Raw genomic sequence first — 23,294 nt, forward strand, 5'->3', positions numbered from 1 at the left:
TAAATATTCTTGTTAACTAATATGGTGTATGACGATGCGCTTTTAGGAAAAATGTAATTGGTGACACTTTTTCTTATGTATTTTACTGGAAATGGTACTAGCATTTTTTTAACACGATGTTCTTTTTAACCTGTACATTCAATTTGTTTGTTGTGTGCTAGGCCGTTGTTTTATATGCATCTTTTATGGCTGAAAAAGTCGAAATAAAGATTAATTGAATTGAAAAAGTTGATCAATACCAGGACTGATCTACTAGATAGTCTTCGAGGGTTGTGGACCGGAGATGGTCTGGAACTCGATGATGAGGACTGGCAGTCCGCTATTTCTTCTCCGAAGGAAGTAGCTATCCCGGCACGTCTTCGGTTCGTCCAACTGAAAATTCTGCATAGGGTGTATGTGACCGGCCCACGTCTGGTTCGTATGGGATTTTCGATGGATGGCTTGTGTAGGCGTGGATGCGGTATGGTGGCTACGTTCCTTCATATTATCTGGGAATGCCCTGCTGTGATACGTTATTGGAACCGCGTGCATGAAGTAATGAGTGAGGTCACGGGAGTGCGCTTCATGCCTGAAGCGAGAAGATGCTTGTTGAATGTCTGGGAGCCGAATGACTACAATCGAGCGCAGCTCTGCTGGGCGACCTTGGGAAACATGGTAGCCAAGCGTATTATTGCCCAATTGTGGGGCGCTCAGAAGCCTCCGACACTTCTGGGATGGACACAAAACATGGATTGGTGCATGTTTCGAGAAAAAACTGTGTATGTTTCCCGTGGCAAACCAGGCACGTGGGGGAAAGTGTGGACCCAATGGAACGCATATCGTGGAGATATATGTACTCCCCCAATGTCTGAATTTGATGCTGACCTGTCTTCCTCCCAACCTGACGTTTCCTCCGCAGGAACATAGCTGTTTTGTATGTATTTTGGTCTCCTTCCCCCCCCCCCCCTCTCCCCCCCCCCCCCAATTATTGATTGCACTACTGCTTGACTCCTCTGTGTACCCCCCCCATGGACCACGTGATGACACGTTTTAATGCACTGCCTTGTTTTGTATTGTTCTTTTGTTTTCTCGTTTTAAAATCAATAAAAAGTTTTCCCAAAAAAAAAATGTTAAATAAAAACATAAGCACATAATAAATCAAAATAAAATATAGGAAACATTATTATTCTTAAAAGATTTTTAACAAACAACCACAAGTTTTAAAAAATACAACAGAAAAAGTTTGTATGAACCTACATAACTGTATATATTTGAATTGTACATGCTGAAAATATATTTAAAAAATAACATCTACTATTCTAACTCCATTCCCAAATGTATAATAAGACAAAATACCAAAATCCATATACATTAAAAGAAAATGCATAACTCTAACTTCAGTCTAACATATTGATAGAGCGCGCGAGGTCACCCAACCAATAATTTCGCCGCTTCGGGCCCATATATTTCAATTCACCATATACATTGACCGGGTGATTTCACGGGCTGCTACCAATTTGTGTGAATTCCCTACTGTTATTCCTCAGCGTACCCGACTTACCATCGACCAACACGGGTACCTATGACCACAATGGATCAGGGAGCTAGCTGTAAAAGGAAAGGCAGCAAATACAACTCAAATGACATTCAATACCTTTGTAAAATGACCACGGACAACTGGAAGTTTTAAAGTCTTTATCTAAAGTTCGTTCTCAGTAAGCATTAGATTTACAAGGATAAGACAATCGATAATCAAGATAATGAAAAGTACATAACTATAGAGAAATAAAGTCAGGGTAATCATGGAAATGCTAATATGGGATGCAACAGGAAACGCTATGCATTTAGGGCAAAAGTTCTTTGGACAGTTTAAGAAAGGCCGTTCTAGACCATATCAGAAAATGACAAACTGCAATGCAAAATATGATTTCTAACAGGTAGGGTAACATGGGAAACGTTATGAAAATATGCAATGACTTTACGTTTCAATAATTTGCGGCAAAAGCATGGAAAAATCAACATATGCAAAGGTGTGTCTTTATTGAAGCAAAAGACAGAAAATAGAAAGGTGCAAGTATGAAAGATTTCAGAGCAATATTTACCTAGACTGGTGTGAAAAACAAACCCTGGCCACGGGTCAGTTAAGGACAGGAAACCCTCAAGGAAGGATACCCCTCAATGGACAGCAGGTGCAGAATGGACACCCAGGACAGGACAGGAAACCCTCAGATTAGGAATCAGGACAGGACCTCAGGACAGGACAGGAAACCCTCAGGACAGGACCAGCACCCGCAGTTCGGAAGCAACGCCTGCGCTCCACCCTCTCTGCAGCTATTGATCAAGACCCCGATTGGGTCAGCGAACTCCCAGCAAAGTGCTTCGCCAGCACTTTAAGGTTTAGTAAAACCTTAGTCTATGGTCAAATTTCGGACAGAGTACTCCGCAGTGCTCTGTATCTTCAGTCACCTATTGAGTGCGTTGGGTCAGTGACAGGTCAGCTAAACCAGACAAGTCGGACGACTTCCCTAGGTGAACCCAGGGTAGATATACAGTTTGGGGACGGTGTACCACCCCCCAATGTTGCAAAGTGTCAGAATCCCTCAATTTGGATTGGTCCTAAGATAGGATTTGGGTAACACACCAATCAGAACACACTATTTCGATGCCTACTTTGCATCGCTGGGTACCGCCTAGCGAGATTGGGGTTCTCATGAGAAAGTCCAGGGAAATACAATGACAAATTAACATTGTTTCAGAATAGGGACACATGACTCCGTCCTGCTGAGTTCGCAGGTCAGTTCTCAGGAGCATCTTGCCCATCCCTGCCAGCTGGCTGAGTTCCACCAGCCAAGGTTGACTTCTCCCCAGACGGACGGTCCTGCGCAGAAAGGACCTCCAAGATGGCTTTCGGCTCAGTCAGACCCCCATTTCCCGCGGCACATAAAAAGTAAGCGAGAACAAATTAATACATAGAAATAACGTTATGAAAACACATCATTGGTTTTGTACTTTCAACTTATCACCAAAAATTATACTTATGCAGTCTAAATGTTAGCTACATATACACAGGCACAAGAGCAATGGCACGAGCAGTACCACGTTATTGCCAAAACTATGTATTACGCATGCGCAACTATTTACCTCCAAACCTGCAAACACGTCAGGACACGTGGATTGCCTCTAAAAGGTCTTGAACAACCTTTCCATTTCGAATAGGGGTACCTGATGAAGTCAGGAACTCCCTCCGTAGCCACAACTGGCCAAAGTCATGCACAACTCCATAACAGTACTGACTGTCAGTATACACTGTTATGCTTAAGTTTTTCCCAATTTTGCAAGCTTTTATCATAGCAATCAATTCGGCTACTTGTGCAGACTTTACGTCAAATAGATAACCTGCTTCTTCAATTTTGGTTAAGGAGACTACCGCATAGGCGGCACTCAGGCCTCCATGCTCATGTCTTAGACATGAACCATCCACAAATAATTCTAAGTCATGTTTAGGCAAAGGTGTTTCTTTAATGTCTGGGCGTGGTTTGGTGCTGAATTCTGTTAAATCAATACAATTATGCTCATCATCCACCCCATCTTTCATATCCATTGGATCGGGGAGCAAAGTGGCGGGGTTCAGAATACTGCACCTGACAATGTTTACATTTGCAGCACCCACGAGAATCCTCTCGTATTTAGTCAGCCGACTAGGGGTGAGGTACTGAGTTTTCGTTCTGGTCAGTAAAATTACCACTCCATGTGGAACATACACAGTTACAGGATGTCCCATGACAATGGACTCACTCTGCTCTAAACATGCGCAGGTAGCAGCTACTGCTTTCAGACATCCTGGTAATCCAGCAGCCACTGGATCCAGGGTGGCAGAGAAATATGCCACAGGCCTTCTGGTTGTGCCATGTTCTTGTGTTAGGACTGACAACGCGCAATTATCGCGAGTGTCACAGAATAGGGCAAATTCCTTAGAATAGTCTGGCATTCCCAACGCAGGGACTGTACACAGACAATCCCGTGGTTTTGTGAAGGCTGTTAAGCTTTCATCATCCCATTGTACCACATCCGGTGTTCCTCTCTTGGTCATTTTTATCAAGGGCCTGGCTAGGACTGCAAATCCCAGAATCCATTGCCTGCAGTATCCTATCACTCCCAGGAACATTCTGATCTCTTTCTGAGTACGGGGTAACTGCATCTTTTGAATTATTCTCACTCTTTCTGACGTTACCTTTCTGACGCCTTTCTCTATCTGGTGCCCCAGATATTTCACTGAATTTGTACAGAACTGTAATTTCTCAGGGGCCACTTTATGTCCCTTCTCACTCAGGTGATTCAGTAGGGCAATGGTGTCAATCACACAATCCCTATGACTTTTAGACGCCACCAAGAGGTCGTCAATGTATTGCACTAGGACAGAGTTTCCAGGTAAGACTAAAGTTTCCAAACATTTTTTCAAGATCTGATTAAAGATAGAGGGGCTCTCTGTGTACCCTTGGGGGACCCTGTTCCAGACATACACGTGACCATTGAAGGCAAATGAGAAAAGAAATTTGCTATCCGGATGCAAGGGAATGGAAAAGAATGCATGACACAGGTCTATCACAGTGAACCACTCAGCATCCCAGGGAATCTGATACAGAATCACTGCTGGGTTCGGGACAATAGGGCAGCAGGGGACCACTATCTTGTTTACTTTTCGTAGGTCCTGCACTACTCTGTACTTGCCACTAGGCTTCTTGATGCCCATAATCGGTGAGTTACATGGGCTACTCAATACTTCCTGTATGATGTTTCCTTCTAGCAATTTCTGTATTTCCAGGGTAACACCTGCTCTCACTTCTGCATTCATTCTGTAGGGTTTAGTATTGGGGTATACTGCATTGTCCTTGATTGCTATCTGTATGGGGTCCACGTTTTTCATTAACCCTACATCTTTCCCAGTAAAGTCCCATACTTCTGGCTTCACTGCTTCTTGGAGTTCTTTGGGCAAATCCTGCATAGTCATTCGTTTAATCTCTGAGTCCGGTCTGATTAGCATTAATTTTTAGATGCCATCTTCATCTGGGGTCTGAATTTCAACTCCCTTTGGTGTGCAAAAGATGGTACAGTTCATTTTGCACAGCAAATCACGTCCCAGTAAGTTCACTGGACTGGTGTGACAAACGACAAATCTATGCATTTCCTTAAAGTTTCCAATTGATATCTCCATTGGTTTGGTAACAGGAGTACTAATCAATTGATTAGATACACCCACTACTTGGATGGCTTCTCCCGAGAGGGGTAGGTTTGGAACGTCCACTGTTCTCACAGTAGAACGGGTAGCACCAGTGTCCAACAGAAAAGTGACATCATTTCCGTCAACCTTTCCTTCAATGTATGGTCCGGACTGGTCTACCGGCAAGGAGGCACCAAGTACGCACTCCTCGTCCTCCCCTCTCAGGCCCCGTCAGTACTGGTCATCACAAAGGAAGGTATCATTTAACAAATACTGCGAAGTTGCTGCATTTCTGTTCTCATTGCTTTCCCAGACTTCTACCTCATCACCCTCTGTGGATTTTCCCTTATATACTTGCTTTGGAGCTCGGGGCACCTGAATCGTTTTTACCTGTTGTTGAGTCTTTCTTGGTCTTTCTTTCTGCGTCTGTGGAGTTAAATCAGGTGTTTTGGGGTTATCGTCAGGCAAATAAGGACACTCGTTTCGCCAGTGTCCAATTTCTCCGCACTGGTGACAGGGAAATTTCTTCATAGCCTCTTCTCTGCTCATTTTAGGCCGGGGCTTACCTCCTCCCCCACCCCCAGGACCTTGGTTCTGAGTGTTTTTGGCCATGTTACTCAATTGTTTTTCCTGCTGTTCTGCGAGCTTCACTTGAGCCCACATAACCTTCTCCTTGAGAGCCTTTTTCTTTTCTGCCATCTCGTCCTCACAGTATTTTGCATACCGTAGGACCTCGTCTACCTTTTTGGTATGCCAACAGATTTTATTATCCTTTATCCACTGACAAATTTCGGGTCTTAAACCGTTTACAAACCTGTAAATGAAATGCGTCATATCCTTCATCTCGATGTTATCTATACCACTGTAGGTTTTAAACACCTGCAACAGCCTTTCATAATAGGAGTGTACTGTCTCGTCTCTTTCCTGCGTCGTTCTATCTATCCTGGTCCAATCAGTTTCCTTTGCGGGCACCTTATTTTTCAAATGCTGAATTACTTGTTCATATTTTTTCATCACTTCAATCGACGGCTCCCCTGTGTTAGAGTCCCTCGGATACTCCTCACTAGGCCAGGCTATGGCTATTTTACACTCGGTCCATAGATCTACCGGGACCACAATATCGAAAAATCCATCCAGGTCTTTCCACAGGCATTTTTGCACCTTTACGAACCTTTCCACCTGCCGGTACCAGTCAACTGGCTTTTCGCGCAATTTTGGGAAATCGTTAGTAAAGGACACAATATCCTGTCTGGACCATGGAACGTGCACATACCTCCCACCTGGTACTTCACGCATGGGGCATAACTGTTCGGGCTTGTCTACTTCTCTCAAAGCGAACTCAGGGGTCGTTTGTCTGGATCGAGCCTCATCTTTCTTTCGTGCCCACCTGCTTTTCCATTTTTCCACATCTCCCCATTTTTGCAAAATTGCTAGCAACTCTTTAATCTGCAACTTTTTCCCTGACACATTCAAGTTCTCTATATCTTTGTCTGAGAATTCAGCTCTGTAGGGTTTTTGCAAGGGCTTGGACCTTGAAATATCTACCCCCATACTAGCTGCAGTGTCTGTCAGCTTTTCGTGGAGCACTCTGGTACTTCTGGTAAGGCTTTTACACATAAACAGCAACTCTTCTTCAGAGTAGGTATTTAATCTGTCTAATCCCACATTTCCTGCCATTAATTCCTCTATTTCTACCCTCAGTTTGTAGAGGTCTAAAGGTTTCGTTTGCGGAGTCTGTTTTTCTAATTCACGACTCCAATTTTCAATTTCCTCCGGAGTTACCAAAGAGACACTCTTAGTACCTGACGTTGATTCTAATTTAATTTCTTTCGCATTAAAAGGATTATGCCTCTTCTGCATTCCCTTCCCGGTCTGTTTGTTTGGCAGGTCCAAGAACACAACTTCGGACTCGCACTCACTGGACTGATCGTCTATCAGTAGGGGCTCCTGTCTTGGTGGGGCCATGATTGGGTTAATAACTGGAGGGTTTGGACTTCCCTGATTATTCCCATATAACGGAACCACTGGTCCAATTGTTACCGGAATAGTCAAAGCCTCAGGACTGTTATTTAACTGGGAGATTTTCTGAATTATTTCTGTTCTCTGTCTAGCTAGGACTCTTGCTCCCTTTCATCTAGTACTCTTCCTAATGTTCGGTCAGGTATTATCTGTGGGGTCAGGTGAGGGGTAAAGCTCGGGGCAGTAGGATGCGTTTCACTTGGTCCTCCACCATAATTTGGTTTTGGGAACAACGTTCCCATGCCAAATGACCTGCGCTCTCCCTCATATGGAGGCTGTAAAAAGGGCATTCCTGAACTTAATGGGTTTTCTTCGTTTTCATAAAGAGGTCTGGGGAAAAAGACTCTCTTGCTGGAATATTTTTCCTCCGGGCTCACGGGCACTCTAGGATATATATCTCTTACCTCCGCGGGTCCGGGATTCTCAAAATAGGGCGGTATCTGACAACCTCCCCCCCTACTTAGGGATCTGTCCTCCTCCTTAATAGATGGACGCTGGGGATTTTCTCCTGCACTGGAAGGTCGGGCTCCCTCATTATAAGGGGGCGGACTTCTCGTAAAGATGTCATCTAATAATTCATCGTCTGACTCCCCAAGAGCTCCCCAATGCTTACACTTTTCTGTCTTTTTCTCTTCCCCCGAAGGGGTACATGCTGGCATCATGGGAAACAGACCTTCAACAATCATGCTCTGTCTCCACTGTTTCATCTTTTTTATCCCGGGTCTCTTGTTTCAGCCTTGGGTACCACTTGGTCAGACCTTTGTCCATTCGGGGTTTCTCTCTTTCGAAACCCTCAATCTCCCATTCCTCTAATGCCTCATACTGCGTTAGTCTCGGTCTGGGATGCAATTCATTCATTCGGGTTCTCAAATTAAATAAAATCCTACCATTGAAGGTACCGTCTAACGGAAAAGCCAATATTCCGTCATCTTTTGTGTACTTTACCCAATTTTCCAACCACACACAGGTATTGTACCCTCGATCAAACATCATGAAAGAGGCGGGAGTATTGGGTGGTGGGACAATAACGCCCTCTCTTGATTTAATCGGTTTGTCCGTTTTGAAGTAATTCTTTACCTTATTTACAAGAGACATTTGTCTCTTTGTTCCGTACATAATATCGTATCTATTGGCTTTCCACTGATCCCTTTCAAACCCTTGGCTTCTTGGGTCGGGTCTAGTCTCTGGACAATACGAGTGCCACATACGATTTCTACGCTTAACTTTGTTTACAAAGTTACCTCCAATCAGAATGCGCCTTGCAATTCCGTGCGACCAATGGGGTGCACGCGTTCAAATAGTTTCGACCAATGGGTGCGCGGCCCCTTCGTGAGACAGTTCTCACTCTTCGGCGTTCACCCCTCCTTCACAATTCCAGCCCCGCTACCCGCCCGCTGTTAATACAAATCCCAGCGCGGCACGGAGTGACGTCAGAGACGCTTCGCGACTGACTCCCTCCCTTCACAAGGTAACGGAAACTTTCTTTCTTTCTAAAGTGCTAGTGCTTGGTTATTTTACAACGAATACACATTCGCCACAGTGCTCAAGTGTCTAGACAGAAAAAGAGTTTTGTTTTACTGCAAGTAAACTACTTCCATTTACTTTTCACACGCTGCGGGCAGATCTCTTCCGCCTACCCTTCACTCTAGCATCAGTGAACCTGTTACTTCCCTAAACTCATCCACTTCTCTGGGATATATCCGAGTCTAAGGTTTCCCAGCGGACCCCTCTGCTTTCACCCAAGCTCCGATGAACCTGCTACTCTTCCGATGTGACCCTTACTAGGTTACGCCACTATTGGAATTTTGCCAATGAACCTCGTTACTGACATTTATTCACACACGTATTCAGAAAAAACCCTAGTTAGTGCTTCCCGGTTGTACCTAACCTGCACCTAACTTTCCTTGAGCCTGCGACCTCAAGGCAAATGGATTCTATTCACCACTTTGCCATTCAATTCCCCGGGGAGTTCGGACAACATTGAAGGAGACGGTTTACAAATGCATGGATTAATACATATAACAATATAAGAACAAGAATAACAATGATAAAACAATTCATAAATTTCAAAACAGCGTATTCTCAAGAGAATGATCAGGTCCCTCGGAACGGCCGCTCTTGTAGCAGCATTAATATACTAGCAGCTACCGACTTGACTAGACTAACTAATCCTACCTAACCTTTAACTAGTCCCTAACCATACCTCTGCTACCAGAAAAACTGATAGAGCGCGCGAGGTCACCCAACCAATAATTTCGCCGCTTCCGGCTTCGGGCCCATATATTTCAATTCACCATATACATTGACCGGGTGATTTCACGGGCTGCTACCAATTTGTGTGAATTCCCTACTGTTATTCCTCAGCGTACCCGACTTACCATCGACCAACACGGGTACCTATGACCACAATGGATCAGGGAGCTAGCTGTAAAAGGAAAGGCAGCAAATACAACTCAAATGACATTCAATACCTTTGTAAAATGACCACGGACAACTGGAAGTTTTAAAGTCTTTATCTAAAGTTCGTTCTCAGTAAGCATTAGATTTACAAGGATAAGACAATCGATAATCAAGATAATGAAAAGTACATAACTATAGAGAAATAAAGTCAGGGTAATCATGGAAATGCTAATATGGGATGCAACAGGAAACGCTATGCATTTAGGGCAAAAGTTCTTTGGATAGTTTAAGAAAGGCCGTTCTAGACCATATCAGAAAATGACAAACTGCAATGCAAAATATGATTTCTAACAGGTAGGGTAACATGGGAAACGTTATGAAAATATGCAATGACTTTACGTTTCAATAATTTGCGGCAAAAGCATGGAAAAATCAACATATGCAAAGGTGTGTCTTTATTGAAGCAAAAGACAGAAAATAGAAAGGTGCAAGTATGAAAGATTTCAGAGCAATATTTACCTAGACTGGTGTGAAAACCAAACCCTGGCCACGGGTCAGTTAAGGACAGGAAACCCTCAAGGAAGGATACCCCTCAATGGACAGCAGGTGCAGAATGGACACCCAGGACAGGACAGGAAACCCTCAGATTAGGAATCAGGACAGGACCTCAGGACAGGACAGGAAACCCTCAGGACAGGACCAGCACCCGCAGTTCGGAAGCAACGCCTGCGCTCCACCCTCTCTGCAGCTATTGATCAAGACCCCGATTGGGTCAGCGAACTCCCAGCAAAGTGCTTCGCCAGCACTTTAAGGTTTAGTAAAACCTTAGTCTATGGTCAAATTTCGGACAGAGTACTCCGCAGTGCTCTGTATCTTCAGTCACCTATTGAGTGCGTTGGGTCAGTGACAGGTCAGCTAAACCAGACAAGTCGGACGACTTCCCTAGGTGAACCCAGGGTAGATATACAGTTTGGGGACGGTGTACCACCCCCCAATGTTGCAAAGTGTCAGAATCCCTCAATTTGGATTGGTCCTAAGATAGGATTTGGGTAACACACCAATCAGAACACACTACTTCGATGCCTACTTTGCATCTCTGGGTACCGCCTAGCGAGATTAGGGTTCTCATGAGAAAGTCCAGGGAAATACAATGACAAATTAACATTGTTTCAGAATAGGGACACATGACTCCGTCCTGCTGAGTTCGCAGGTCAGTTCTCAGGAGCATCTTGCCCATCCCTGCCAGCTGGCTGAGTTCCACCAGCCAAGGTTGACTTCTCCCCAGACGGACGGTCCTGCGCAGAAAGGACCTCCAAGATGGCTTTCGGCTCAGTCAGACCCCCATTTCCCGCGGTACATAAAAAGTAAGCGAGAACAAATTAATACATAGAAATAACGTTATGAAAACACATCATTGGTTTTGTACTTTCAACTTATCACCAAAAATTATACTTATGCAGTCTAAATGTTAGCTACATATACACAGGCACAAGAGCAATGGCACGAGCAGAACCACGTTATTGACAAAACTATGTATTACGCATGCGCAACTATTTCCCTCCAAACCTGCAAACACGTCAGGACACTTGAGTGTGACTGACGCATGCGCAGAAGCTATTTCAAAGCAGCGGCCATTTTATTGACTCGAATTAATCGTATTAGAAATACACATGTGCAAGCTTCATTTACCTCGTTTAAACATGAAATAAAGGTTAGTAAGACGTACAAATTATTACTTGGTTACACATGAGCGAGGTTCATGACTACAGCAAGTCGCAAATGCGAAGCTTTGCTTCATCAATATGTTAAGGAAAATACATACTTGGGGGGTTAGATTTAATATTCTAACTCCAGTTCTACTAACATTGAGAAATACACATATAATAGGAAACCGAGGGAGTCATATTTATAGTTCTAACTCAAGTCCAAGAAACATTTGGGAGAGGAGCCAAGATGGCGACCGGGTCGGACGTGTAGTCCCTCGGCTCCGAGGACCATCTCCTTCTTCGCGAATATCCTGCCGGTGATCCTGCGTTCAGAGGGCACATTGAGGTAGCTGTTTTGCTCCGACGGCCCGTGGGGAAATCCTGAAGCTCGGGCCTCCTTACAACCTGGAGAAATGTTCGACTGAAGTCTGGGGCCCGCAGCGACCATGAGCCCGGGGCCTCGAGTGGACACCGGAGCCGGCCGCGGAGTGAACAACATCGGGCGTCAGCAGCTGTACTGCACCGGTCGGACCCTCTATGGAGGGTGCGGCCGAATTTGAACCGCCCGCCTCACTTGACTACAGGTACAGAGCTGATTGTGCCGGGTGCGTGTATTTGGAGTTCTTCTGCGGCTGCGGGAACCCTTCATGTGGATTGCCGAGTGACTGCCGGTGTGCTGGCCCGCTGCCAGCGGGAGGTTCCCGAACTATCCGCCCCACTGACTTCAAACGGGACGGCTGGTTTTGAGACACTGCCTGCGGCCGCTCCGGGGCCTTCTATCGCCTGCCCCGACCGGGGGGGCTTCCATTTGAAACCGCGAAGTGCATAATGGCGCATAGCCTTGAGGAGCTGGAGCCATGGAGTGGTCACGGATGTGTGGCGCAGAGGGACACGAGTGGCGGGGAGCGTGGATGTGTTCATGGCTACGGCGATCTATTGGCAGCTATCGCCTCCCTTCACCACGAAATGGTTTACTCTGCGCAAACCCTGATCAGCAAGGTTGACGAACTATTGTTTGCACAGGGGTGCTCTAAAATGGCGGACCTGCCGGACCACTGTGATGCTTCTCGCCTCGCGCCTGTCTCATGCAAGATGGCGGCCTCGTGCACTGGTGGTGGCTGTGGGACTCCAGGATTCGAGACTGTCCTTGCAACGGACGATGTCTGCTTTGACCGAGGTACGACCCACGGATTGCGGTCACGACGGGAATCCTTTCCCCACGTCTTCCCCCCTGATACCCGGGGATCGCTCCAGAAGGGGCTGGACATCGAGACTTTTTCCTTTGGCTCGGATCCGCTTGATGCTTCGAGGGTTGTGTATTTCTGGCTCAACAAGGGAACGTTGTACTCCAGTGTTCTTGACTTGCTTGTGTGTTTGGTGCAAAGTGCCCCTTTTGGATTACAGTTCGCGCCCTTTTGGGTTCTTTCTGTTAGTGGTGGGGGAAGAGTAAAGACGGGACAGGGGTGAACGCTTCTTGTCGCTGTCTTATGGTTCTCCTCGTTGCAGACTGGAATGGGTGTGGGGCGTGTTGATTTCTTGGATACCGCAATGTGCCGACTCTGTGACTTTTATATTGTAAGCTAGTAATGCTGCTATTCACCGGGCGGTGCATCCTGAGTTACTGTTGAACTGTGGGAATAGAGACGCCGGGGGGTTGCTGGTGGGCTCCTCCTCCGTTTCTCTTCTTTTATTATAGTTTTATATGATTCCTTTCTTTCTTCCTTTTCTTTCTGCATCTGTATTTCGGGTACTCTTTTTTGGGCGACAGGCACACTGCTAGGGGGGGGGGTAGGCCGTAGCCTCTGCATGCGTGTTGGGTGGGGGGTTGGGGGGGGGACCTCTTTTGTTCGTTTCAGTTTCTATGGGCCTTATTTTTCTCTTTATTTTTATACTTTTCCTTTTTCTGTTTCTGCCTTGGGTCAGTAGGGTGGTTCTGTGGGAGGGGGGCAGCGACTGGCATGCAATATACTGTGTTATTGTTTATCCTGTTGTATCATCCCTATGCCGCTACTCGGATTATGTTTTTTGCTTGTTGGATCTCTTCTGGTAGTCATTGCCCTCTCATGCCTTCGGTGGACTGGTTGGCCTCTGATCCTTCTAAGTTCTTATATTTTGAACCATATCCTTTAAAAACTTTAAAAACTAACCTTAACTTCTCCTGTATCTCGGTAGTGCGCAGATATCCAGTGTGACCCAGGCTGCTTGCTAATTTGTATTGAGGTGCTACCGAGTCGCAGTATAGCTTGCTACGTTGCTTAACTGTTGTCGTGGCCGGCCGGACGGTTGTGGGCCCGTATTTGTTTTGCTGAAACTGTGCAATAAAGGTTTAAAAAAAAAAAAAAGAACCTATTTAAAGAAATAATAAAATATTTTGCAAGAAAAAAAAAAAAAAAAAGAAACATTTGGGAATGTGCATATATTTGGGTGGGTGGGTTAGGATTCAGATTTACGATTGTAAATGCGGTCCAACTGATGTTTGGGAAGGTGCTTATACTTGGGGGGGTCAGTCACATTAACTATTCTAACTCCAGTTAAGCAAACATTTGGGAAAAGGCATATATTTTGGGGGCATCACATTAACTGTTCTAACTCCAGCCCATAAAACATTGGGAATATTCTAACTCCACTCCAACAAATAATGATGAAAGTAAAAATATTTGGTAGGCCATATTTAATATTCTAACTGAATTCCAATAAACACTGATGAAATTGCAAACATGTTTGTGGATAGGAGTTTGGTTTACTAATCTGCTTTCGGTCCAACAAACATTGTGGAAAGTGCATACCTTGGGGAAGGAGTCGTATTTACTATTCTAGCTTCAGTCCAACAAACATTGGGGCAAGTGCAAATATTTTGGGGACATAATCAATATTCAGACTGCTAATCCTCAAACATATATGAAAGAACATATATGAAAGTGTGTATATTTAAAACGATGTAATAAACTAATAATTAAAATTTATAACTTAGGAACCCATATCGTAATATTTAAATATTATTTAAAAACTATACATATTTACTGGAATTATTTATTTTTGTTTATTAAATAATCATGTTACTGTTAATTTACTATTAATTTAAATTGATTATTTAAAAGAATCCCACATTTTATACAATTTGAAATAATTTTTTTAAAAATACACGCTAATAACACACCAAGAAATAAAAATATCCAATAAAAAGAGTTAAAAAAACAAATGATGAAATAAAAACATAATACAACACACCAAAACATCACAATAAAACCAATATTACAGTAAACAATATTTTAGGTGGAGGTGAAAAGCACAGGTCGGGACAATCTGTGCTGACCTCGAAGGGCCCACCATGTGCTGAGGTACCAATGAATTGCAATGCCAATTCAACTGAGTTGCTGACTTGTCGGTGGCCCCTGAACAATGGCGTTCTGCAAGGAATCTGCACAACCCAAATAACTCAGTCTCTCATATGCAGCCCTCTCCTATCACCTATGGTAAAGACGGGAGGCCGAGGCACGGTGTTTGAGTGATATGTAAAACTTCAGCAAAATGAACAAAGTGTGTGTAGTTTCAAGTCATTTTGCTATTTTGGGCATTATATTCAGAAACCTTAAAGGACATTTTCACGGTTGTTTCCACAATTATCTTATTTTACTCGCAAAATACATCCTTTCACACAGACATGTGAAAGCATTTCTGCAGATTTTAACATACTGAAGTTCCTCAGACTATGGTGCCTACATTATTACAGGAAGACTTGAGAGGAGGCAGTCACACGTTGCACTGATAAACTATAAAAAAACCATTATGCATGCATCAAAAAGGATCTATTGAAAGCCTCAAGGTATCCCCTTGAGCCTGGTCATCAGAGAAACTATTCTCGTAAGAACCCAGTGAGCAAAAGTGTTTGAACTACGAAAAGATTAGCAGCCAACAGTCTCATTTTATCAAGCTCCTTTCTGCTTTCCGCAATACCAGCAACAAGTTGTAAAATATTTTAAAAATATGTGGCATCTTATCCTATTTTCTTTAACCTCACAATATTTATATATTTTTTTTACATAACATTCCCCATATTTTTTCACCTCCACTCTTTTCAATGTAGTCCAGAAATGTGTGGTACAAGATAGGAAAGTACCAAGATGCAAAAAAAGCGCAGGAATGAAGCTTGACGCTTGGTTAATTGTTAGGACGTGGTTGCTACGGTATAGTGACCTTGGCTCATTTGGCTCCCTGGAATCCTGCCAACCACAGGTATTTCTGAACACTAGACACCTGGAGAAATATTTTCATGGACTCCGCCACTTCCTTACCTAGATTTGCATGCACATGTCAACCATAATTAAAAAATGCAATTTCTTCACATTTGTGTGAATGGAATTTTTGAAATTTCTGATGTACAGCAGATATTTCTAGGACTGGTAGTTTTCCCTGAGTGCCAGCCAAGCCTATGCCCACATACTGCAGATATCTTCAATGCAATTCCAGCCCCTTCCTCATCAAAAAGATTCCTTGGTCTAAAGTGTCTAATGTTGAAACCCACACATGTGATATAAGTCCACACTCAGAAATCGTCGGGAAACACAGATTGGAGTCACTTTTATATAGGTAGATGTTTCCGTGTGAGGAAGAGTGAAGGACACTACCTTGCTCTGAGGACAATTATATTGAAAATCTATCAAATATCCTGTTTAGACCACTGTCCTGGTCAGTCAATTAATCTGAGGGTGTCCGGCAACCAGCACTAGAAGCTTTATGACATGTAGATAATGTAACTATATAGTTGTAGTAGGTTTCCATACCACCCAGGGGAGATTCATGCGACAAAATGACAGATAGCATACACCAGCATTTCTTTTAAATTGCTTCCATAATCCCAAATGCTCTGCAGCTAGGTTTTCGGCTGTGGGCATACAAACCTATAACAAGTCCATTAATGTTTGGTACCCCAATGCTCAAGAACAAAGATGTGGGTCAAGCCTTCACATGGATATGTTCCTTCGTGAAGAAGACTTGGGTGAATTACCACTGTTTGGGAAAAATGCAAAACATCTGACAAAGTCCAATTTCTGTGCAATATCCCAGCTGTAGATCATAGTAAGAGAGGTTTGGTATTGATCAAAAGAAACTTTAGGATGGGTAGCTGTTAATAATATTTGGTTATGACATGTTTCCATGTAGCCCAGGAACGATGTTTTCAAGAAAAGATAGGTAGCATATTCTGGCATTTCATTCACAGTTGCTTCCCAAATTTCCAAAATGCATGGCTCCCAGTGTATTGCCTGTGACCCCCTGAATCCATAGAAAACCTGCATACATGTCTGGCATCCCCATACTCATGAAATGTAGAGGATCAAACCTGCGGGTCAGGATTAGTTGGAAGGAATTACCACGTTTTGGAAAAAACTGTTAAAAATCTAACAAACATCATGTTCAACATGATCTACTAGCCAGAAGGTTAGAGCAAGGGAGGTCTGGCTTACATCAGTAGATTCCTTATTTCACAATTATGCAGGTTATATACTTTCCATACTGTAGTGAGTTTGATATCTGTCTTCAGATCAACAGTGCACAGTAAAATGCGACTCTGCCACAATTTTGTGATCTGCTCTAATATCATATCATTATTGTGCAGACCACATTCTTTAAGAAAAACCACACATATTCAGTATTGCAGGACTTCTGACATTCAGGGAACCCTTTCCTTGGTTAGTGTTTGCCTATTTGAGAAATGCAACAAAATATAGAATACATTTGTTTAAAAAATGCACATATCGTAGTCCACAGTGAGATATTGAAGCTGGGTTTGCACTAAGACAAAGAACTGAATGTGCTGGAAAAACATATAGTTTGTATGGGTGCACAAAGACATATATATCATTTGATAACCTAACATTGATGTTTTGAAAAAAGCTCCAGCACATGAGTGTACAAATATCCCAACAGTATAAGGGTTAAAGCCAAAAGTAGAGAGACCTCTAGAAAGCCACTTAGGATAACATCTGACAGCAATTCTGTGTAATAGCACAAAACAGTTGCATGGTGATAAGACAATAGATCCAAATACCATCAAATGACGCTTCCTCTTAAGAGGTGCCTAGTACAGAGAGAGGCTTGAGAACTATTCATGTCTTCAAATGACATGAGAAAACAAACAAGAGGAATCCCAACATGAATCCACAAGGTGAGTAGAGACACTGCTTGGTAACATGTAACTCTGAACAATTTGATGGGGCTTGAGGGTAGAGAAATGAGTGGTAGGATATCTAATATATGCCTTACACTTACACATTATGGAATCATGAGCACTGTTTTTTACTGCCGGTAGTGGACAGGAAAAAGAAAAGCATCACACAGTCAACCCAAATAGGGCAGACGGTGTAACATCCTACCTACGATGGCCCCTACTCCATTGGGCCATCAGAGGAAGCATTCCGTCAGGGCTCCATCAACAATTAAAGTTCTCCCTTCTGTAATTGAGGCAGGCAGGCCTAGGGTTTGGTAGACAGGGCACTAGGTAACACCAGCTACTTAGTACCCTGTCCACCAAACTCTAAATATAAACCTTTAACTCTAAATATATCTAAAAGTCCAATTGTTATATGGTTCCAACGAATTTAGTAGAACAACAAAACTTCATAATACAGAGACTGAGTCTTCTTATATCGTCAGTAAATTATGGTTCGGCTAGCTCACAGTACTGCATCTAAACTTCTAAACCTCCAGAGTTGTAGATATTGTCGGTAACCTCAAACATGACCACTCTAATTTCCAAGGAATTTGTGGAAAACAGAGCTAAACCTTTCTTTTGAATGCTCAAGGTGTCACAAAGAAAAGACAACAGTAATACATTTTGAAATGTTCATTGAAAATATATAATCTGTGTAAATACAACATGAACTGTGATTATTTCACAGATGTGACACATCATTGTTATAATCATTATTAAAACCGTGAAATACAATTTCACCCACGTTAATTTTTCTTAATGTTATTCCTACCTATCACTAATACTCCTAATCTAGTGAGAGCACGGTGGATGTTCCTGTTGTAAATAAAGACTACATAACAGTGTTAGCAGATTACAACAGTTCCCTTCTGCCAGACCCTGATGGAATGATCTAACTCTGTACCTTGGCTTAATATTTCGGTAAGCCGGCCTCAGTGTATCAACAAATGCACTCCATCTGAGTGTGCAAGCCTGCACACATGTGCTTGCACAACTATCTTTCTTCTCAATCACAGCTCACAGCAGCTACTGTGATAACTCCAGTGTGAAGTGCCCCTTACCGAATTCAAAACAGATGCTGTTTAAATAATAAAACACTGGCTTTATCGATTTCGGCTAGAGACGCAGAATAATATATTTAGTTAGTCTGGGGAAAAGAGTTGTCTCATACAAGCATATAATAAAAGCAAGAACATTGCATTCTAGTATGTGTGTCCCTGGAACTAACTGAACAACAATGTCTACCAGAAAGAAATACGTGTGTGGCATTTTCATGTGTTAGTGAACATGTTCAAACCACTATCTGAAAAAGATGCTATGACAAAAGGGAAAACTGAAATGGAAGCTAAATATAACCTAAAAACACAATAGTATTACGTCAATGCCACAGAAAGTAATTGTATTTGAGGCCCTATTAAAGAATTTCAATCTGCTTCTGACAAAGTAAGTGACCTTTTCCAGCGTATATGATTTTTTTAAACGGTCCACAATTGTGACATTTCACTTATTCCTTCAAAATGAAGATTTGGGTTTTTTTGTAACCCTTACTGCTTTTTGTACCATATTCTTCTGAAACTATTCTGTGATGGTATATTAGAAACAACATAAACATAATCATCTTATTAGTTAGTTGCACATGCTTTTAAAAGAACGCTTTTTATTATTGTGCTCTAAAAAAGGAAGATTGTCGCAAGACGCTAACATGTATCAGTATCTGATGGCACTCCTGCATCCCCAAAGCTAGCCAACTGTATTGATTTCACTTTTTCTATCTTTTCAAGGTTCTAATGCGGATGTATGACGTTACAACGCAGGCTATTACAACGCTTGCCTTTACAACACGGTTTTTACATCGCATACCATTACAACGCATAGCGCTTTTGGGTGCTGGATAGTGAATAGTTTAATTTACTATTCCAACTCCAGTCTCCGTGGACACTAGGGAAGGTGTTGGATAGTAAATTAAACTTATTCCCTATCCTAGAGCGCCCCCCAGCGCAATGCGTTGTAATGGTTTGCGTTGTAATGACCGCGTTGTAATGGTAGTGCGTTGTAAAAGTTTCGTTGTAAGTGATGTTTACCTTCTAATGCATTTGGACACATAGTCCACCTGCACTTTGGGTATTATTATCAAACCACCAGTCCACTCTGTTTCCGAAAGCACTTCCTTCAGCTATTCTGATCAATCATTCAGACACATGGAAGAGTATTGTCCTAAAATGGTAATATAGAAATTAAAGAGAACATAGGATTATAAAGTCTTGAAAAGTCCTGTCTACTGCAAAATGTATCTTATGAATATTCAAATCAGTCCATCTCAATATTAAAAAAAGTCAAAACCTCTTTTAATGTCCTGCAGGTGTCGAACTAAGAAAGCTCAAAGACCAAGGGCCTAATTATGACTTTGCCGGTCTTGGAACGGGACGCCACACCAGCACCCGCTCCAAGACTGCCAAAGTTCACCGCGTCCCGCCAGGTTACGAGTTAATTCGTGGTCTGGTGGGTGGGCACCATGGTGGTCCCTCAGCAGTGAAGTACAAAATCTCATATGTGAGCCTTAGAACTGCACTGCCCCGGGACCGCCAATGAATGTTCCTGTACGGCATGGTCTGTGAAGTCCATGCCGTGCACAGGGGCAAGAGGGGGCCCTTTTGTTTCCTCACCGCCAGCAGTATCAGGGCGTGAGAACGGCAATGAGACTGCTGGCGGTGAGCAAACTTGTAATTTGCTTGGCGGTGCTGCAGCTTTCTCACCAATTATACTGCGGCCTTAAGACCGCCACCCCAAAGCCAGGGAATCACATCCCCCGGGCAGTTGCAATAGTCCCACAGAGGTCCAACCGCCGTACTTGTAAGTACAGTGGTCAGACTGCTGGTCCTGCGATCCCCGACCATCACCTCATCTCCACCCCAATTTTGGCGGTCCTATGGCCTTCCAAACTCGTAATTAGGCCCATGGTTTCTATGAAGCTTCATGATACATTTAACTGGCATACCATTTTGAAGATGACCCAGTTTCAATCGAGTTCACCAAACACATCTTGTGATGTATTCTAATGTCAGTTCACTCTGAGGAAAAATGTAATTTGCATTGTGAAATATTAATTAAGCAGAAACTCAAAGGATCACTAATTTATTACATTTTATACCATGCAAGCAAAACATTTTAATCATTCGCTAAACCTATTTTGTAAATTTCATTTCAGGGGCAGCAGAAGGGCACCACAGTGGACTGAAAGTGAAAAAGGGTCACCATGTTCCAGAGACTAAATTTCAACTATACGAACATTCTGGAGAAGAAGACTTTTGTCAGATTATGACGTACCAGTTACACACTCTAGACAAATGCAATTTTAATACTTCTATTCCACTGATTATAATAGTACATGGATGGTCGGTACGAACATTGCATTTACTTTTTATTTACAATTGTACACTGAACAAATGCTCACATTTGCTTTAAGCAATTGAATCAGTGCCATTCCAGTGCAGGATTGTGCTCTTTTTGTGAGACATCGGATGAGACTTGTACACGATTAGATTCTCAAATCAATATAAGGTTCATCACAGCAGACTGTGCTTCTTTTTGAAAGAATAAACAATCTCAGAATATTTGAAAGTGTTACATTTATGCACTTTTCTCTAATAACACCCCTTAGCACCTCCTCTGTACTCAACCACACTGATCCTGACCTGTGCAACGGTTTTCCAAAGACTCTGAGTGTTAAATTAAATGCCTCCACAATAGCTGTGAGCCAATACTGAGACCTACTGCAAAAACGAACTGTTGCAAAAGACTAAAAAAAACATGAATTTTTAGTCAGAAATTGGATTTAATCCATCACAGTTTATTTATTTTCAAATTTTCAAAGAACACAAAACACACATTATTTCAATAAATATGTGTGACACCTAAAATCCTTAGAAAAACAGCCGTGCACAAAAGTTGCCATGAAATACACAAAATTCAAGCAACCTCTTTCATACTCGACATCTGAGACGTAACCTGACTCAGCTCACACTCACATAAACATTCACGTCTTCAAACTCCCAAAGACACAGACATAAAACAAAAAACAATTTGGAACCTATGTCAATGAATAGAGGTAATTTCAATTGTAAATAACACAAGTTTTGCAGGAATGGAGCAGATTTACAATGTTATCCCGCAATTCAAATGCTAAGAGTACACTTTTATTCAAGCCATTGGTAATACATGTTTGTTTTGACATAGGATACCACAACAAAAAGGTCGACGCGTTTCGAACCGGACCCTTTGTCCGATTCTCATCAGGACCATAGAGGAAATCTGAAAGAGGAAGCAAAACATTCCCTTATAATCAAAAAACGTTTTCAGTTTATCAATGAACACGCTGAGACACACCCATCACGAGCGCTACGAGCCCCCTACCTTAATTTTCCAGGGCGCACTTCAGTCAAATCAATAGAAGAGTCTGAATCTATGGAAAAGACATGTAATACTATCAGTGACAGATTAGTATGTGTTTGTTAGAACCTACTGTCAGACTTGTCCTAGTCAAGGAGAACGATTTTACCTGCAGATCAGTGAATCATGGCTGACAGAAAACACTTTTCTATTCGTGGCGCTAGGTTGTAAGATGAAGGGCGGGTCACACATCGGGTGTAAGATTTGTAGTTTTTAGCTGTAAAACACAGTAAAGTTTCAATTCTATTAAGGACTCGGAGGCGAGGATTATGCTATCCTTTCTTCACTTTATTGAATGGCAGCCATTCAAAGAACTTAACAAAAACCACTATTGCCGTGAACCATAGGGAATAACAAGATTCAAACAATAGAGTATTCTAACACAGAGCGTCCAAATAAGTCCACCAATCACAGGGCCCCATGTCCTCTGTCATCTTCCGTTCCCCCTCTTTCGTCGCTCGAGGTCAGCCCAAAGAAACGTCTCAGGGATCATGTTCAGCGGAACCTCCTGTCAAAACAAACAACATAAATAGGCACTAAGGTTCTACCCTGTAGGGGAAAAGCAGAGCGAGTCATAGCAATGACAAACACTAAAACAGCATATCACAATCACATGGAAGATTTTACTTGTCCACAGCAGCACATCAGACTCAAGTGAAAGATTTACTTACTCAAATACGAGGGAGGGAAAGAACAAGAATTGTACCCTGGGTGGGATAATCCTTGCCTCCGAGTCCTTCATAGAATTGAAACTTTCTGTTACGATAGCTAGGAAATTTTACATTCTATGTCAGGACCGGATGGGGGATTATGCTTGTTAAAAGCTTATTGACCACCAAATGAGCCATATCAATCATCAGTTGGAAGTAAAACCGTTTGAATGAAGAGTCAGAAGACCAGTCTGCTGCATTCAGAAAGTCTTCCAGACGAGCTCCCAGGGTAGAAGCTTTAGAGGCCATGGTCCCCCTAGTAGAATGAGCCCCAAAGGCTCTGAGATCAATACCAGCCTCCTGCATCACCCACCTCACCCACCGGGCGATTGTGGGGGAAGAAACTGCTCTGTGGGATTTGCGCAGCGCAATAAGCAACTGTCTCTCCCCGGAGGACAAAACTCTTCTGACATTTCTTCGTAAGCCTTGAGGCACAAGACCAAGCAAAGCTTGGGGGAATCCGGAAAGGCTGGATAGGAGCTAGATGTCGTGCCACACTTGGTTCGGCGGCGAACATTGAAGGTGACCCCCGAGGGGGAAAAAACTTGCTGGTAATATCCAGGGCCCTAACATCTGAGACCCTCAGGCAAGAGATAAGACAAAGAAGC

General features: G+C 42.9%; 1 protein-coding gene across 1 annotated transcript in view; it reads left to right on the top strand.

Annotated features, from left to right (window-relative positions):
• Window positions 1–23,294, top strand: part of LIPC (lipase C, hepatic type) — an 892,370-nt gene that overhangs the window by 405,091 nt on the left and 463,985 nt on the right. The window contains exon 2 of the mRNA XM_078685165.1: window positions 20,736–20,926. Within this exon, the coding sequence (XP_078541291.1) occupies window positions 20,736–20,926 (191 nt within the window). The remainder of the gene's footprint in view (window positions 1–20,735; window positions 20,927–23,294) is intronic.

The sequence above is a fragment of the Lissotriton helveticus genome, chromosome 3_2 (assembly GCF_964261635.1).
Source record: "Lissotriton helveticus chromosome 3_2, aLisHel1.1, whole genome shotgun sequence".
NCBI classification, from domain to species: Eukaryota; Metazoa; Chordata; class Amphibia; order Caudata; family Salamandridae; genus Lissotriton; species Lissotriton helveticus.